Source organism: Zalophus californianus, chromosome 4 (assembly GCF_009762305.2).
Source record: "Zalophus californianus isolate mZalCal1 chromosome 4, mZalCal1.pri.v2, whole genome shotgun sequence".
Classification (NCBI taxonomy): domain Eukaryota; kingdom Metazoa; phylum Chordata; class Mammalia; order Carnivora; family Otariidae; genus Zalophus; species Zalophus californianus.
Genome location: NC_045598.1, coordinates 15,312,029 through 15,328,938, shown reverse-complemented (window position 1 = coordinate 15,328,938; position 16,910 = coordinate 15,312,029). Strand labels below are relative to the sequence as shown.

Here is a 16,910-nt window from a genome sequence, read left to right as displayed (position 1 = left end):
TCTTATTTTAAAATCGAATATCCATTCCCTTGTCAAATATGTTTACCCACAGCTGTAATCAGTATTCTTCTGAGTTCACAAATGATTGCCATTTTTTATTCTTCACTTACATCCTTACCGCTAGACCTAGACAATTTGTATGGACATATAAGTAGAAGTTACAAGAACCATTTGCTTAATATCATTTTTCAACATGCACTGAGGTAGCTTTGCTAGATGACAACATGCCTTCTTTATAACTGGGAGGCTTTAGTCTGCTAAGATCTTACTAAGTGGGAGAAATTTGAGCTCTATTTTCACATACTGATTATTGTCCTTTAACTTCAGTCCTAATCAGCTCTACATTCAAATATGAACTTACAGGGGGAAAAACAGCACAAGTGAAAATGAGCAAAATGTTAAGGACAATAAGAAAAATCCTCCCTGTGGAATAGATTTATTTTTAGAAATATCAGAATTTAGAAAATGTATTCTGTTTTTAGGAAGTTACAGGGGCTTTGCCTCTGTCTAGAAAGGCAGGCCCAAGAAAATTAGAGTGCACTAATATAAAGTTCACATTGCAGGACATCCTGTAGAAGAGTGGCTTGCAATCTCTTACCCATTAGGACACACAAAATGAGATTCACAAGGGTGAGATACGTGGGAGAGATATCATAGCCATCAGTACTCTTGAAAGTACTCTCTAATAAAAATAACAGGATTCCAAAACTTAGGCTCTTTTATTATCAGAAACAGATTTCTTGTGCACACATCATAATAAGCAGGACATGCCCATATATCAGGACACTGAAGTTGAGAAAGTATGCTTTAGAAATGTTGAAACAGCATGGTAGATGATGGATGTGAAGAACACCCAGGATAAAGAAACATTAATAAAGAAGATGATGAAAATGGAAGACATAATAGATGTTACTGAACAAGAAAGTAGAACAAATGAAAGAGAAGCAATATTTAAAATTGTAATAGAAACAAGTTTCTGTATCTGAAAAAATAGCTGATATTAGAAATCTTACTGAAGAATTCCCAAAACAGCTTCCAGAACCAGGTGATTTTATTAATGATTGCTTTGACATTTCCGGGAAGCCAGGGCTACCTTGGTTTCACTTTGGAGGTAGTGATAGTAGAAGGGGTCTTTAGGTCTCAGCACTGTCACAGGATGGAAGGCCTAGACCCAGGTGCTCCGTCTCCTTTGCAGCACCATTTCCACTGACATCTGTAAGCATAAGTCGCCTTTAAAAAATTGAAAGAACACCATACACATTGTTCTGCATCTTGTAGCTTTTTACTTACCAATACATTTGGATGATCATTTTATATCAGTACATGTAGATCTATTTCATTCTTTCTATTGGCTGATTGGTATTTAATTGTAAGGATGTAGCATACTTTTTTAATTACTATGTTCTTGATCAGCCTTGAGCTTGTTTCTGTGCCTTTGCTCTACAAGCCACTATTGCAGTGAACATTCTTGTATACATATGTAAGGTATCTGCAACATAAATTATTCCTAATTACTGGGATAGGTGCATTTTTCATTTTGTTGGAGAACATTTACAACTCCTAAAGCTTTATTCTACAGAGTAACATATATTTTAAAACGATTTTATTATGAATGTTACATTAAGCATTGTAAATAAAATCAGTTAATTTGGCAGTTCTTACAAGACAAGCGTTAATTCTTTGCCATTCTGACCTAGAAATTCAGCCAACTGTGTCTCATTTTAGCTTGTTGTTCTAATTAATTCAAGTCAGAACTAATGTCCTAAATTTCTCTGAATGACACCATACGGTTCAGTGATTGAAATAAAGTCAAGTGTGATTATCAACTTTGATATTTGATAGATTTCCCACTTTATACCTTTAACCATATCATGGGCCTATAAATTTACTACATAGATAACCATCTCTCAATATGCCATCTTATTCTGACCTTATAGATAAGAATTCGGGATCCAAACCAGGGAGGGAAAGACATAACAGAGGAGATTATGTCTGGAGGTGGCAGCAGAAATCCTACTCCTCCCATAGGGAGACCCACTTCCACACCTACTCCTCCTCAGGTAAGACAGTGAGCTGTGAGGGATGACACTGTGTATTTGTTCACTAACCTCTGCTGGGCTCTTCTTTCTGTAGCCACTCTCTGTACTTCTCATGTCCATCAGTTGTCTCATAGCCTTGAATATCTAAATGATATATAAGTAGACATGTTCTTTCTCTTTACAAATTGTTATAACTTCCAGATTTTTATTGGTAATATTTCTATATATTGTCTCCACATTCAGAGCATAGCTGCTGCCACTCTTCCTAACGAACTATTGCATGATACCAAAAGGAGCTGCAATTCCTATGGAAACCTCATCAATAATTGAGTATTTCATGTTTCAATATGGAGCCGTAGGAATTAAATGCTGCACACTATGTTTGTGAAAACTTTAAGGTTGAAAATTTAAACATTGTTACTTAACAGTATTGTTGGGGACCAGTGCCCGTGTAATTCAGAGCACAGATAGATGTATTTTAGGTATACCTCTTACCTTTCAGGACTACATAAATGAACTTTTTGATTAGAGGGTGTCTTCTTTAATTATTTACATGGACTATTAAGAAATTCTGTCAGCTAAGCACCTTTTTGTTCCCATTGCAGAATGTGGTTATCATAGTCTTCTAAAAGTTCACTTTATTGCTTTTAGAAATCAAGATACTTCAGGAAGAACTGGAGTTTAGTAAACTGCGGTACAGGCTGGAAGTCCCCAAATTTGCCAGGATTTATATTTCATCACTTGGTCACTTTAAATTTTGATAAGCCATTCAGAAGAGATGAGTGATTTTCAAAGTTTTAAAATACCTAAACTGTGAGAGCTCAGCATATAAGACAGAGAAAACGAAAGTTACTAAGGAGTAGAGGTCTGCTTGCTTCCCCCTTTGTGGCTTGATGGTGAGGTATTCCTCAGGGCCCAGTTTATGAACAAGTGATAGGCATGATTAAATATCATTTTAGAATGGTGGACTATTGACTTGATTTTAGTAGCATGGGTCAAAAAATGTTGTTAAAAATGTTCTTAAAAATTGAGATCACAGGGGCGCCTGGGTGGCTCCGATGGTTAAGCGTCTGCCTTCGGCTCAGGTCATGATCCTAGGGTCTGAGATCAAGCCCCACATCAGGCTCCCTGCTTGGCGGGGGGCCTGCTTCTCCCTCTCCCTCTGCTGTTACCCCTGCTTGTGCTCTTTCGCTCTATCAAATAAATAAATAAAATCTTTAAAAAAAAAATTGAGATCACAAATACACAGAGCCCTTGAAAATGTGTGAATTTATTTAATTTCCTCCCTGTAGGGACAAGTAGTATTTACACATTGAAGCTTTCTACTTAACGTGCACAGTTAGATAAGGCCATACTACAGAGAAACCTGGAATTGGTTGATTAGGGCAGTTAAATTTTGATCTCTATTTTCCCACATTAATTCAAATATTGTTACTTTCAAGCTATATACTTGACAACCTTTTGTTAATTAGTGTTTGAATTCTCAACTCGAATATATCTTAGTATATCTTTTTGCATTTTAATTCCCTCTGGTTTGTTTTTCTTTAATTATTACCAAGCTGGATATCCTACCCTCTTTTGGTTACCCTTAGCTACAGAAATCCTTTTGCTCTCTATTTTTCATCAGGGACCACAGGCCTGAATGAATACAAGTATATTTGTTTGTGTAAACATAAAGCATGTTAAATGTATGCTTTTAATTGATAAAGGCCACCAGTCAATAATTATAATGTAGACAATACTTCTTGATGAGTAATATTGTCATGAAGCCTCAGTTTATTTTATTAGTTATTTTCACTCAAAACCACATTAATGTGTAGCCTTTTCAAATACATGAAATTCATGGAATGCACACATAGCTTTTTAATAGAGACATACATACTAGAAAGATTTCATTTTCCTCTTAAGAACAACCACATAAGCATGATGATGGCAGGGCACCTGAGTGGCTCAGTCGTTGAGCATCTGTCTTTGGCTTGGGTCATGATCCCAGGGTCCTGGGATCGAGCCCCGCATTGGGCTCCCCGCTCAGCAGGGAGTCTGCTTCTCCCTCTCCCACTCCCCCGGCTTGTGTTCCCTCTCTCAATAGCTCTCTGTCTCTGTCAAATAAATAAATAAATTAAAAACGAAGCATGATGATGGCAACTGATACTTGGCTTCAGTTTTGGAAATATAGAGAGAGTTGTGCACATAGAGTGGGAGAGGACATCCCTGGTTAAAGTAGGCAGTTATTACTTCCTGACTGTTGTATTATGTAAAAATGTTGACCCAGTGTTTCAAAAGAAGCTAGAAATCTTTATTTATGTAAAAAATCTGCACATTTTAAATCTTGGCGGCTAATTCTACCAAGAAATAGCACTATGCCAGCCTAAGAAAACCCATTAGGTTTATTCTAAAGATTGGTAGTTTGTAACTGTGGTCTAATTCTAGATAGATCCTGCACCACATTCTAGTTATTAAGACTACAGATGAGACAACCCTCTGCTTTAGAATTTATGACTGAAGAGTAAGTACTCTATTGCTTTTGACCTTATCGTATATCTGCGTTAAGCCACAATTGCAGGTGCCATGAATAGCAAAGCCTTTTCCTACTATTGAGGTCATCCCAGTCTCATTAAGTGAGACAGAGGACACATTAATATATGACTGGACCTCCTGTGGAGTGTAAACAAAGAAATACGAATGCACAGAAGTGACCAAGTGGGACAGAATTGCAGCACAGGTTCAAATGTGTTGCATCACAGACACCTGTTACTGGTGGTGCTGGTGTGATAGTATAGGGGAGGGATTTAAAAGCTTTGGCTCAGAACCAAACATACTTGGTTTCACGTCCTAGATCTACCACTTAATTTTGTAAGTTTAGCCAAATTACTGAATTTTCCAGAGCCTTAATTTCCACATTTAAAAAAAATGAGGAAAACAAAACCTATCATATAGAGTTATTATACTATTAAATGAGAGTAAATACCTAAAATTGCTTGAGCTCAGGGCACAGTGAGCATTCAGAACACACTTCCTATTACTAATATTTGCAGTTGTTGTTAGTGCAGGAGGCCCTGAACATGACTGGAAGATTCTGGGAAGGCTTCACAGCAGAAATGACATTTGGTCTGAGTTCCCAGATTGGTATTCACACAATGAAAAGAGAGAGAAGGATATTCCAGGCAGAGGGGCAGCATGTGCAAGAAGGTGGCATGTGGAGATGGGAAATGAGATGAAGGGAGATGATTGTCATTTCATGTGACAGATTAGGGAGTTGGCTGAAGGGAGAGGAAACCAGTTAGAAGAATATACAACAATTGGTTACTAAGTAAGGATTATAGAGTGACCTTATAATTTATCATCTGAATTGGGGCAGTTTTAAAATGCCTTCGGGATGCTGTGAATCATTTTGCTGGGCAGCAGGCATAAACCAGTACTGTCCAGGTAAACAGGATGCATGGTTCCCCTAGGTGTAAAAGAGAACAGTCAGAGGTTGACTCTGCCAGCTTAGATACCTGGACTTTTAGTAAAACATAACATGGAGTATACATGGGGATGTTTGAAGAGGGGGATAAAGAGTTTCATTTTGCCAAGCATTCAAGATAAGAAAGAGTTAATTTAGGGAAACTATAGTAGGTGTATATGAGGAGAAGGGAGAGGAGAAGCAAGCTTTGCTGCTACTGTTTTTGCCCTAAAGAGTAGATTGAATTTGAAATTGTCCTGCTTCCTAGGTTTTAAAATGATCTATGGAATAGCACCTGAAGATTTTATATCTCAAATATATAAAAAATACATGCATGTGTATGCATGTGCTCATTCCGGTGATCACAGTGCACTAAGAGGGGTACATGTATAGACCTCATCGAGTACTAGAACACTTTCTACAGGTCTATAGAGCTCTGTCACTTAGATTTATGATCTTAGGTCAGAATATTAAGTTCTTTCAACACCTACTTTTTCATCACTAAAATGAGGGATTGTAGTAAGCTCCGAGTTTCCTTTTAGCTTTTAAATGTTGAAGTGGGAAAGAAGGGGGATGTTTTTGTTACTTTCCCTTAGCATCACAATCTCTCAGCTGTGTCTCCATTGATAGCAATAAGGCACAAGGAACATTTCTGTATTAAGAAATGTGCTAGATGCCTGGAAGTTTTTATGGGACCCCTTAGGATAAAAATATATACATGATGCTGTATAGGCAAGGCTTCCAGAATTGTCTACTTCCAAAGGCTGGGGTGGTGAACCAAAAATTACTCAGTTTTTTAAATGAACTACTTTATATATCTTTCTTCCTCTCCCTATTACCTTCGTTCTTTTTTCTGTTTTAAAAATCACTCTTTAAAAAAAATTACTCTTATAGTGAAGTACTGCTACAACGTGTGAGAGTCCTATGCCACAGGGTATAGGAGCAGAGAAAAGGTTGGAAACTATGGATCGATGGAATATCTTAGGAAAGATATATAACCTCCCTTGTCATTTGGGAAAATTGCTAAAGTCAGCAAGTCATTCGGTCTTTTGAAGAGCTTCTTATTAACTTGATAACTGGAAACATTAAATTCTGACCATTTGTTAATTTTATAGTTTTAGCAGTAATAGTTAAGTTAGGTTCTGAAGCTTAGACAACGATACAAGTAATTGTATAGTATAAGTAGGTAAGTTCCTACGTAAAGAATTTGAAGGAGGGGCACCTGGGTGGCTCAGATGGTTAAGCGTCTGCCTTTGGCTCAGGTCATGATCCCAGGGTCCTGGTTTCGAGCCCCACGTGGAGCTCTCTGCTTGTTGGGGAGTCTGCTTCTCCCTCACCCTCTACTGTTCCCCCCTGCTCTCTCCCTCTCTCTATCAAATAAATCTTAAAAAAGAAAAAGAATTTGAAGGAGGTACCCATGTAATATAGTGCTCACTTCCGGGCTCCCTGCTTGGTGGGGAGCCTGCTTCTCCCTTTCCCTCTACTCTTCCCCCTGCTTGTGCTCTCTCGCTCTATCAAATAAATAAATAAAATCTTAAAAAAAAAAAAGAATTTGAAGGAGATACCCGTATAATATAAACAAACCCAGTTTTAGTTTTTATTTTTAAAGATTTATTTATTTATTTATATGAGAGACAGAGCCCGTGCATGCACAAGAGGGGGGAGAGGGAAAGAGAATCCCAAGCAGACCCCCTGCTGAGCACAGAGCCCCACACTGAGCTCGCTCTCAGGACCCTGAGACCATGACCTGAGTCGAAATCAAGAGTCAGATGCTTAACCGACTGAGCCACCCGGGAACCCTCAGTCTTAGCTTTTAAAATGTCACCTGTTGACTTAGTCATAGCACTAATAAGTTAATATCCTTGTCTGTCTTGAAGCACTAATGAGTTAATATCCTATCTGCCTTGAAGCACATAGGTATGCTTTTGTCTTAACTGTTGTCTGCAGTAAAGATAGTGGTCATTGAATTAAATCACATCATTTTTCATCTTTAATAAAATAATTTCCCATTATTAATCTCTTGGCTTAAAAATGGTGCTTTTTGGGGTGCCTGGCTGGCTCAGTCCATAAGGCATGTGATCTTGGGGGTTGTAAGTTTGAGCCCCATATTGGGCGTAGAGATTAAAAAAAGAAAAAAGCACAGACCGGTACCTCTGAAACAAATAATACATCATATGTTAAAAAAAAAAAAGAGGAAGAAGATAGCAGGAGGGGAATAATGAAGGGGGGGAAATCGGAGGGGGAGACGAACCATGAGAGACGATGGACTCTGAGAAACAAACTGAGGGTTCTAGAGGGGAGGGGGGTGGGGGGAGGGGTTAGCATGGTGATGGGTATTAAAGAGGGCACGTTCTGCATGGAGCACTGGGTGTTATACGCAAACAATGAATCATGCAACACTACATCAAAAACTAATGATGTATGGTGATTAACATAACATAATAAAAAAAGAATAAGAAAAAATAGTACTTTTCAATAGTATGTAAAGTGTTGTAAACTTTAATCAAGTAACTAGGTAGGGGGCTGACTTAAAAGCTTTAAATGAGATGTCACAATGAACAAAGACCCTTAATAGTTAGGGTTAATCTGTTGTTGAAAATGAATTTGTATGGGGACAGCTGGGGTCCTACTTAGAGTCATAAAGCAGGGTTGTTGATTTCATCAGGTCTGTCTCCCAGCAGGGTTTTGTAAAACTGTCCTGAATTTTTAAGAACACCAAGATTCTCCAGGTTCCTTGCCTGTGGGAACCTCCTAAAGCCAGAAAACAAAATTTGACATAAGGCCATTTTTGAGATACCTTATCGTTTTAGAAGCTGGTGGAGCAAATGTGTTTTAAATCGTTTTGGCATCCCAGTAAGATCCACTTATGAGACACATTAATAATGTTAAATTTTATTTTATGTTCAATGATTCTTCATTTTTACTTGAATGACATTTTTTCATAGTTCTTCAAATCTTGTGAGAGTTTTTGCTGTTATAGTGGTGTGATTTTACCTTAGATACTCTAAATCTGAATCCTAATTATAAAGAAGGTGTAACTTCAGTTTTTACACATGTAGCACAGTTCCTGTCCCTTGCCACCTACTCCCAGGCATTGAACAGTGGTGTGTTGCAGCTTACAATCTTCTAGTAACTATGATGTCTGTAGTTCTAAGGGTCACAGGAAGTGTTACAGAATTTCACAAGAAACCATCAGGTTTCATCTTTTATCTGTTATTGAAAATGTATTTTCAGAATTTAAATGACTTCAGTTTTATATGTGTATAAATTATAAATCTTCATTGGAAAAGAATAGTAAAGGAAGAAATTGTAGCCTTAAATCTTACTACTCAGAGTTAGCTGTTGTTAACTTTTTGGTGAATATCCTTTCAGACATCTTGTAGTGCATATATGCATATCAATATCTATAATTTAATATATTTGGGTTTATTCATGCCATTTTATAAATACCATTTTTTCAGTGGTCATGCAGAAACATTCATGTTTGACTATAGGTATTATAATTTTTATTTGCTACATGGTATTTCATTGAATATACCCTTGTTTGTTTAATTAATGGGTATTTTCATTCTTTTCCTGTTTGTTACTAATGCTAACAATATTGTAATGAACAACTTTGTGGACTTATTTTTGGGTTATAATGTTATCTTACCTCCGGAAATGTACCAGTTAATCTCTGACCAGCAGTTTAAGAAAGAGCCCTTTTCCTTATTTTATATATTAAAAAAAAAAACCCATTTAATTTTTATTTATTGATTTGTAGAACTAAGATTTTTGACGTTTGCTGGTTATTTGTGTATGAAATATCATGTCTGTTGTACACATTTCTTTTGGGGTGATGACTTTTCTCAGATTTGTAAGTGTTCATTAGAAATCCATTTGACATATGTAATATTTTTTTTCTAGTGTGATAATTGTGTTCTAACCTTTTTTTTTTAACCAAATGGTTTGTCCCTTCTTTCAGTATTATTTATTGAATAGTTCATCATTGCCTCCTTGTTTTGAGATATTGTTTTAATTATTTACTGAATTATGTATACTTGAGCTTGTTTCTGGAATTCTATATTCCTCTGATGCTGTTTTTCTTTTTTAAGCTGTTTGTTTGAGAGAGAGTGAGCGAGCACCCATGAGCTGGTGGAGCAGAGGGAGAGGGAGGGGAAATAATCTCAAGCAGACCCTGTGCGCTGAGCGTGGAGCCCCACTCGGGGCTCAGTCTCATGATCCTGAGATCATGACCTGAACCAAAGTCAAGGGTCAGATGCTTAACCAACTGAGTCACCCAGGTGTCCCTCTACTGATGTGTTTTAATACCATTATACTGCCGTCTTCAGTACTATAGTTTATAAGACATTTTAATATTTTAGAATTTATCCATATTATTCTTGATTCTTAGAGGTTTACTTATTTTATCCCTCCCTGCCCATTGGAACCGTAAAATCATTTAAGTCCTATAGGTTAGCCTGACAGTTTTTATCTTGAGTGTCTGGGTTTCCTTCATCATTCCTGACACCTTGGCAACCATTCCTTGCCTTCAAGGGAGAGATTCTCTCTATGGCATATATAAATTGTTTTATCAGATTAGTGTTTTCACCAATCTGAATGCCTTTAGCCTTAGCATGTATTCTTCTATTACTATTTTGCACATTTAGGTCATCTCTTGGTTTTATAAAGACATTGGAGTTTCTGAACCCGGTGTTACTATTTTTTCAGGTGTTTGGTGTGTGCCTATGTTTTGTTTTTGTTTTTGTTTTTTTTTTCAGTAAATTATCCCTCAGTCTACCCCAGTTGCTGAGATGATAAACCTAGAAGTCTTCTTTAAATCATCTTTATCTCCTATTCCACAACCATTGTATCAGCAAGTCCTATATGGCTCATTCTCACCCTTTTTACTGCCACTGCTAGATTCTAAGCCACTTTGACCTTTCTCCTAGATAGCGGTCACTTCCCTTCTCTTCTCCTCGCATCTGTCTTGCCTCTTTTCTTTTATTCTTTTAGAAAAATTTTTATTGACATATAATTGACATGTAACATTATATTAATTTCAGATGTACATCATAATGATTTGATACTTGTATATATTGCAAAATGATCACCACAAAAAGTCTAGTTAGCATCCGTCACAATACATAGTTTCAGAAAAATTTTTTCTTGTGATGAGAACTTTTTTTAAAAATTATTTATTTGAGAGAGAGAGAGAACACAGTGGGGAGGGGCAGAAGGAGGGTGAGAGAGAGTCTTAAGCAGACTCTGCTGAGTGTAGACCTGATGCGGGGCTTGATCTCACAGCCCTGAGATCATGAGTTGAGCCAAAACCAAGAGTCGGATGATTAACTGACTGTGCCACCCAGGCACCCCTATGATGAGAACTTTTAAGATCTACTGTCAGCAACTTTGAAATCTGCATTGTAGTATTATTAACTATAGTTACTTCCTTATTTTTTTTAAAGATTTTATTTTTAAGTAATCTCTGCACCCAACGTGGAACTTGAACTTACAACCCTGAGATCAAGAGTCACATGCTGTACTGAATGAGCTAGTCAGGAGCCCCTAGTTACTTATTAAGCATATGACTTACTTATAACTGGACTTTTGTACCTTATGACCCATTTCACTTGCTCCCACCCTGGTCAACCTGTGATATCACCAGTCTGTTCTCTGTATCTATGAGCTGCTGCTTCTACTCCTCCTCCTCCTCCATTCCACATATAAGATCATACAGTATTTGTCTTCTCTGACTTATTTTGCTTAGCGTGAGGTCCTTAAAATCCATCCATGTTGTTGTAAATGGCAAGATTTCATTCTTTTCTATGGCTGAATAACATTCTAGTGTATGTGTGTGTATATATACCACATTTTCTTTATCCATTTATTTATTGATGGACACTTAGGTTGTTTCCATATCTTGGCTATTTTAAGTAATGTTGCAGTGAACATGGGGTGCATATATCTTTCTGAGTTTGTGTTTCTGTTTTCTTTAGCTAAATACCCAAAAGTGGAATTTCTGGATCATACGGTAGTTCTGTTGTTAATTTTTTTTTTTTTTAGGAATCTTCCAACTTTTCCCCATGGTCCCCATACCAATTTACATTCCCACAAACAATGCACAAGGGTTCCCTTTTCTCTACATCCTTACCAACACTTGTTATTTATTATCTTTTTGATAATAGCCATTCTGACATGTGTGAGATGATATCTCTTTGTGGTTTTGATTTGCATTCCTCTGATGATTAGTTATGTTGAACACCTTTTCATGTACCTGTTGGCTATCTGTATGTCCTCTTTGGAAAATGTTCAGATCTTCTACCCATTTTTTAAAATTGGATTGTTTTTTGGCTATTGGATTTTATGAGTTTTTGACATATTTATATTCTGTGTCTATTTTTTATACAACAGCCATAGTGAGTCCTTATAAACAATAAATCTGATCACATCGCTTCCCTACTAAAAACTATCCAGTCTCTCTACTGGTGACTAAACTGTTTAAGAGTCCATACTTGTAGAATTTTGGAGGTCTTTATGTGGTCATACATTATCTGGCTTCTGGCTGCTTCTCTAAACCCTGCTCCTCTCCTTCTCTTCTCTCCTCCATGACAGTGTATTGCTACTGGCCTCCCTGCCCTTCATCCACAAGCTTCATTCTACCTTTCCACTTTTGCTTTTGCTATTCCTTATATTTGAAATGGTCTTCTACATCCCAAGTATGTCCTTTTTCCCCTTTCAGGTGTCTCTTCTAATATCATGTCATCAGGAAAACAATTCCCAATCACTTTAAAGTAGCACCTTCACACCCCTTTCATTCTCTGGTCTTTACTTTCCTTTAATTTTATTCATAGCATTAAATTTTGTCTGACATATTTTATGCTTAATTTCTGGCTTCTTGTTTGTCTCTACCACTAGAATGTTAGCTCCCTAAACATAAGGAGCACCGTGTCTTATTAAGCCTTATACGCCCAGCACCTAATTTATTTTTTTAATTTTTTTATTATGTTAATCACCATACATCACATCATTAGTTTTTGATGTAGTGTTCCATGATTCATTGTTTGTGTATAACACCCAGTGCTCCATGCAGAATGCCAGCACCTAATTTAATGCCTAATCCTTGATAAAGATAGGCGGTTTAATTGTGTGAAGCTCTTCCCCATAGAAGAGATAAGATTCTTGTTGCAGAGTCACCAGAAACATATGGGGTGAAAAGACTTGTCCAGTCCTGAGATGGGTTCTACCATTGGAAGTAGTAATTTCATGTTACTAAAATGTTTTGAATAGAATTGTAGTTTCTTGGGAAAAGTGTAGAAAGAATAAAAGAATTGATCATGTGGTTGATGCCTTTTCTGATTCATACATCTTGTGACCTATTAGATTCTAGCATTAGAAATCAGTGCATTATTGTTACCCTTACATTATTGCTGTGATCATTATTTATTATGCATTTTTGTCCTTGTGTTAAAATAGGAGGTATTCATTATGTCACTCCATAGATTGCTTACATAATGAATACTCTTTTGAGCTTCAGGTTACATACCCAAATTTCTACTTGAACTCTATGGTCAGGTATCTCACAAGCATGTCACACTCAAAACTCAAGTTCATGGTCTTCCTGTCCCCTGCTTCTTGACTCCCAAAACTTATCTCAGACTGGCACAAATGTCATAAACCAGAAATCTGTGTTTCTTACCTACCATAACTAATCAGTTACCAAATCTTGCCAGTTTAACTCCTGTTTTTAGGAAATTTTTTCACACACACCCCTTTTTTGCATCATAATTATTTCTCTTGGTCTACTGTAGTAAACTTCTATGTTATGTCCTTATAACATTCTTCTTTCCCTCCAGTTTATTCTCCATGCAGCAGTCAGAAGGATTTTTTAAAAACATAAGTCTTATATCACATTTCTGCTTAAAATTTGTTCCTGCGTCATTGTTGAGGGGATAAGGACCAAGATGGTTCATGTGGCCTCTACTTCTCACACCAAGTTCCCCAGCTCTTCCTCTGTTCCTCCCTGACTCTCCTAAAAGCGAGTTGATATTTAACACGCTTCCCTTCAGAGCCTTCACGTGTGCTATTCCTTCTGCCTGACCTGCTTCCTCCTGCTTCCTCCCATATACCTCCCACATGCCTGCATTCACATTGATTCTTTGGAATTCAGCCTACATTTTGCTTCCTCAAAAAATCCTCACACACATACAAATTGAGAACCTCAGGATATATGTTATCTCTGTGCCCTTACTACTCTAGTGTAGCATTAATGGCCTTGGTAATTAAATGATTAATTTTGTGGGTTATTTTTTTTTAATTTGATACAAAAATAATTTTTTATTGAGGTATAATTGATATAGCACATTACACTAGTTTCCGGTGTAAAACGTAATGATTCAGCCCTTGTCTGTATTGCAAAATGATCATTGCAGTAAGTCTGCTTAACATCTGTCACCATACGTAATTACAGAATTGTTTTTCTTGTGATGAGACCCTTTAGGATTTATTCGTATCAACTTTCCCATGTGCAATACAGTATTATTAACTATAGTCACTATGCTATACAGTACATCTGCATAACTTACTTATTTAGTTAACTGGAAGTTTGGCCTTTTTGATTCCCTATACCCATTTTGCCTACCACTCACCCCCCTTCCTCTGGCAACCATCACTCTATTACTCTGTTTATGTGAGCTTGGTTTTGTTTTGTTTAGATTCCACATATAAATGAGATCATATGGTATTTATCTTTCTATGTCTGATTTATTTTACTTAGCATAACACCCTCTAGGTCCATCCATGTTATCACAAATGGCAAGATTTCATTCTTTTCTGTGGGTGAATATTCCATAATTGTGTGTATGTGCTTTATACTTTTATATGTTTCTGTTGATAAAAGTGCTATGAAGCAAAGATTTTTGTCTATTTTAATCAGCAGTGGGTTCTTAATGTTTTGTACATGGTAGACACCAGAAAGAAACACACACAGAAGACTTCCCTCCCACTTAGGAAAGAAGCATGTTTTGGTCCTTTTTTCTGGCATCATTTATTATTATTTTACTTCTTAATCTTCATAATGTTTCTCAAGGCAGGGTGGAGGAGGGCTATACTTGTTTATTCCCAGGGTTTATAGATGTTCTAAAACATGTGAGGTATTAGAACGATTATTTTAATGTCATGGGATGCAAAACATTCAAATATAGTCTCTTGTGATAACAGTGAATTATATCAGCATCCTATTATATTTGCATTACTACTTAAGTCTCTGGTTTCTCTCAGTGAATTGTAATAGGTGTCAGCAACCATTTTCTATAGAAGAGCAGATAGTAAATATTTTTAACTTTTCAGACATAGTCTATTTCACGAACACTCAACTCTGCCATTGTAGGATGGAAGTGGCTATAAAAAATACATAAATGAATAGCCGTGGCTGTTCCAATAAAACTTTATTTGTGGACACTTAAATGTAAGTTCCATATAATTTTTAAGTATCAAGAACTTGTATTCTTTTGATTTTTTTTTTTTTTTTGCAACTATTTAAAATGTAAAAAACATCTTAGGGACAATACAAAAACAAGTATGTGGTCCCTGGGCCGTAGTTTGCTGACACTCTGTCTATAACTACCTCTGTGCTTAATCAAACTGTCATATACAAGATTAAAATAGGGAGTAAAAGGAGATGGCCCCTTTCTGTATAGAAATAGTGTGGGCTATGTAAAGGGATGGGTATTTTTAATTGTACAAAGAATTGCTTAAGGACAGTTCTTCCGGATTTTGTTGCTTGTTTTACCTATTGGTAAACACTATTTTTAAAAAAATTAATTTCTCCAGTATTTGTGCCCTAATCTACTTATCTCTTGAGGCCAGCACTTCAGATTTAGTATATAAATCTTCAACAGAGTAAATTTTATTTTTTTTAACCATAGATTTTAAAAAGAATTTTTAGTGGAAATTAATTTCTTTGATACTATCAGGTATCTAATATCTTGCCATATGGTAAGTTTCCTTATAAGTGTAGTTGAAAAATGAGAGAGGTATTTTTCTTCTGCTAGTTGGAGCCTTAATTTTGAAACGTGGGGGTAATGGAATTTAGCATTGACCTAAATTATGAATTGTAACAGTGTGTACTTGTCATATCAACCCTAACCTTTTAACTCTGAATTTCTGAGCATCTTTATTGAATTATTTGGTTTTTTTATTTTTATTTTTATTTTTTTTAAAGATTTTATTTATTTATTTGAGAGAGAGAGAGAGCATGAGAGGGGGGAGGGTCAGAGGGAGAAGCAGACTCCCTGCTGAGCAGGGAGCCCGATGCGGGACTCGATCCTGGGACTCCAGGATCATGACCTGAGCCGAAGGCAGTTGCTTAACCAACTGAGCCACCCAGGCGCCCGATATTTTTATACTAATTGCTCTTCCAGAATGATTTTTACAAATTTTCATTCCCACCAATAGTGAATGTGAATAAAGTAGAGTGATTTTGAAATTCCTTAAATATATTCTGAGCACGGTAGATCTTAGGTAGTAAATGCTACCTAAGTTGTCCAGCTACCCAAAAGCTTCGTTTCCATATATGGATTCAAATGTATACAGCATTGGATATGATGTCTTCAGTCGCAATATTCCAAGTTTGTTTCCTGATTTTTCTGATTTATCAATTAGATAAAATAATCCATGATTAATTGTACTGTGGAACGATAAGGAACTCTTTTGTTACACGGTGCTTGTAGTTACTTCATTAGGTGAAAAGAGATGAAATTAGAGGTTAATCTAAAATTTGAAATTATCCTACATTAAAATTAATGTAAACAAGGTGAGAGTATTGAATTATATTGATGTGAATATTATGTTTTTGTTTTCTTGATGCTTTTAGAGGCTTAGAGAATGTTAAACCTGAATGGGACTTTAGGATCTTTAGGAGGATCTTTATTTAGTTCCTTTTCATTTTATAGCTGAGGGAACTGCGAGGTCCTTTCCTAGCAGGTTGTGGTTGTGTAACTATGTTCTGGATGCTTGGGTTTGGAATTGGGATTTAAATAGCATGTTATCTCAGTCCTTTCTTATATTTTATTTTTTTTAAAGATTTTATTTATTTGAGAGAGAGAGAATGAGAGAGAGAACACATGAGATGGGGGAGGGTCAGAGGGAGAAGCAGACTCGGTGCTGAGCAGGGAGCCCGATGTGGGACTCGATCCAGGGACTCCAGGATCATGACCTGAGCCGAAGGCAGTCGCTTAACCAACTGACCCACCCACGTGTCCTTTCTTATAAATGTTTATATGCAAAATCTTCTAGGACTTTGTTAATTTAAAAATGTCTATGCAGTTGTCTCTTGAATATGATTGCAGATATTTTATTCTGACCTTGAAAAACTCTGATCAACACAGATGTATAGGTGTCAGTAGCCTTTTACTGTCTTAAACATCTCACCTTATGTATCGCTGTCA

The 16,910-nt window shown here is 36.6% G+C and overlaps 1 protein-coding gene across 13 annotated transcripts in view; it reads left to right on the top strand.

Annotated features, from left to right (window-relative positions):
* The window catches only part of EIF4G3 (eukaryotic translation initiation factor 4 gamma 3), a 337,040-nt gene that overhangs the window by 197,468 nt on the left and 122,662 nt on the right, over nt 1-16,910 (top strand). For all 13 annotated transcript variants that reach the window (XR_004820035.1, XM_035727265.1, XM_035727264.1 and 10 more), the window contains one exon: nt 1,938-2,060. Coding sequence is in view for 12 of the 13 variants with exons in the window: in XM_035727265.1 (XP_035583158.1) it covers nt 1,938-2,060 (123 nt within the window). In the remaining variant the exon portion in view is untranslated. The remainder of the gene's footprint in view (nt 1-1,937; nt 2,061-16,910) is intronic.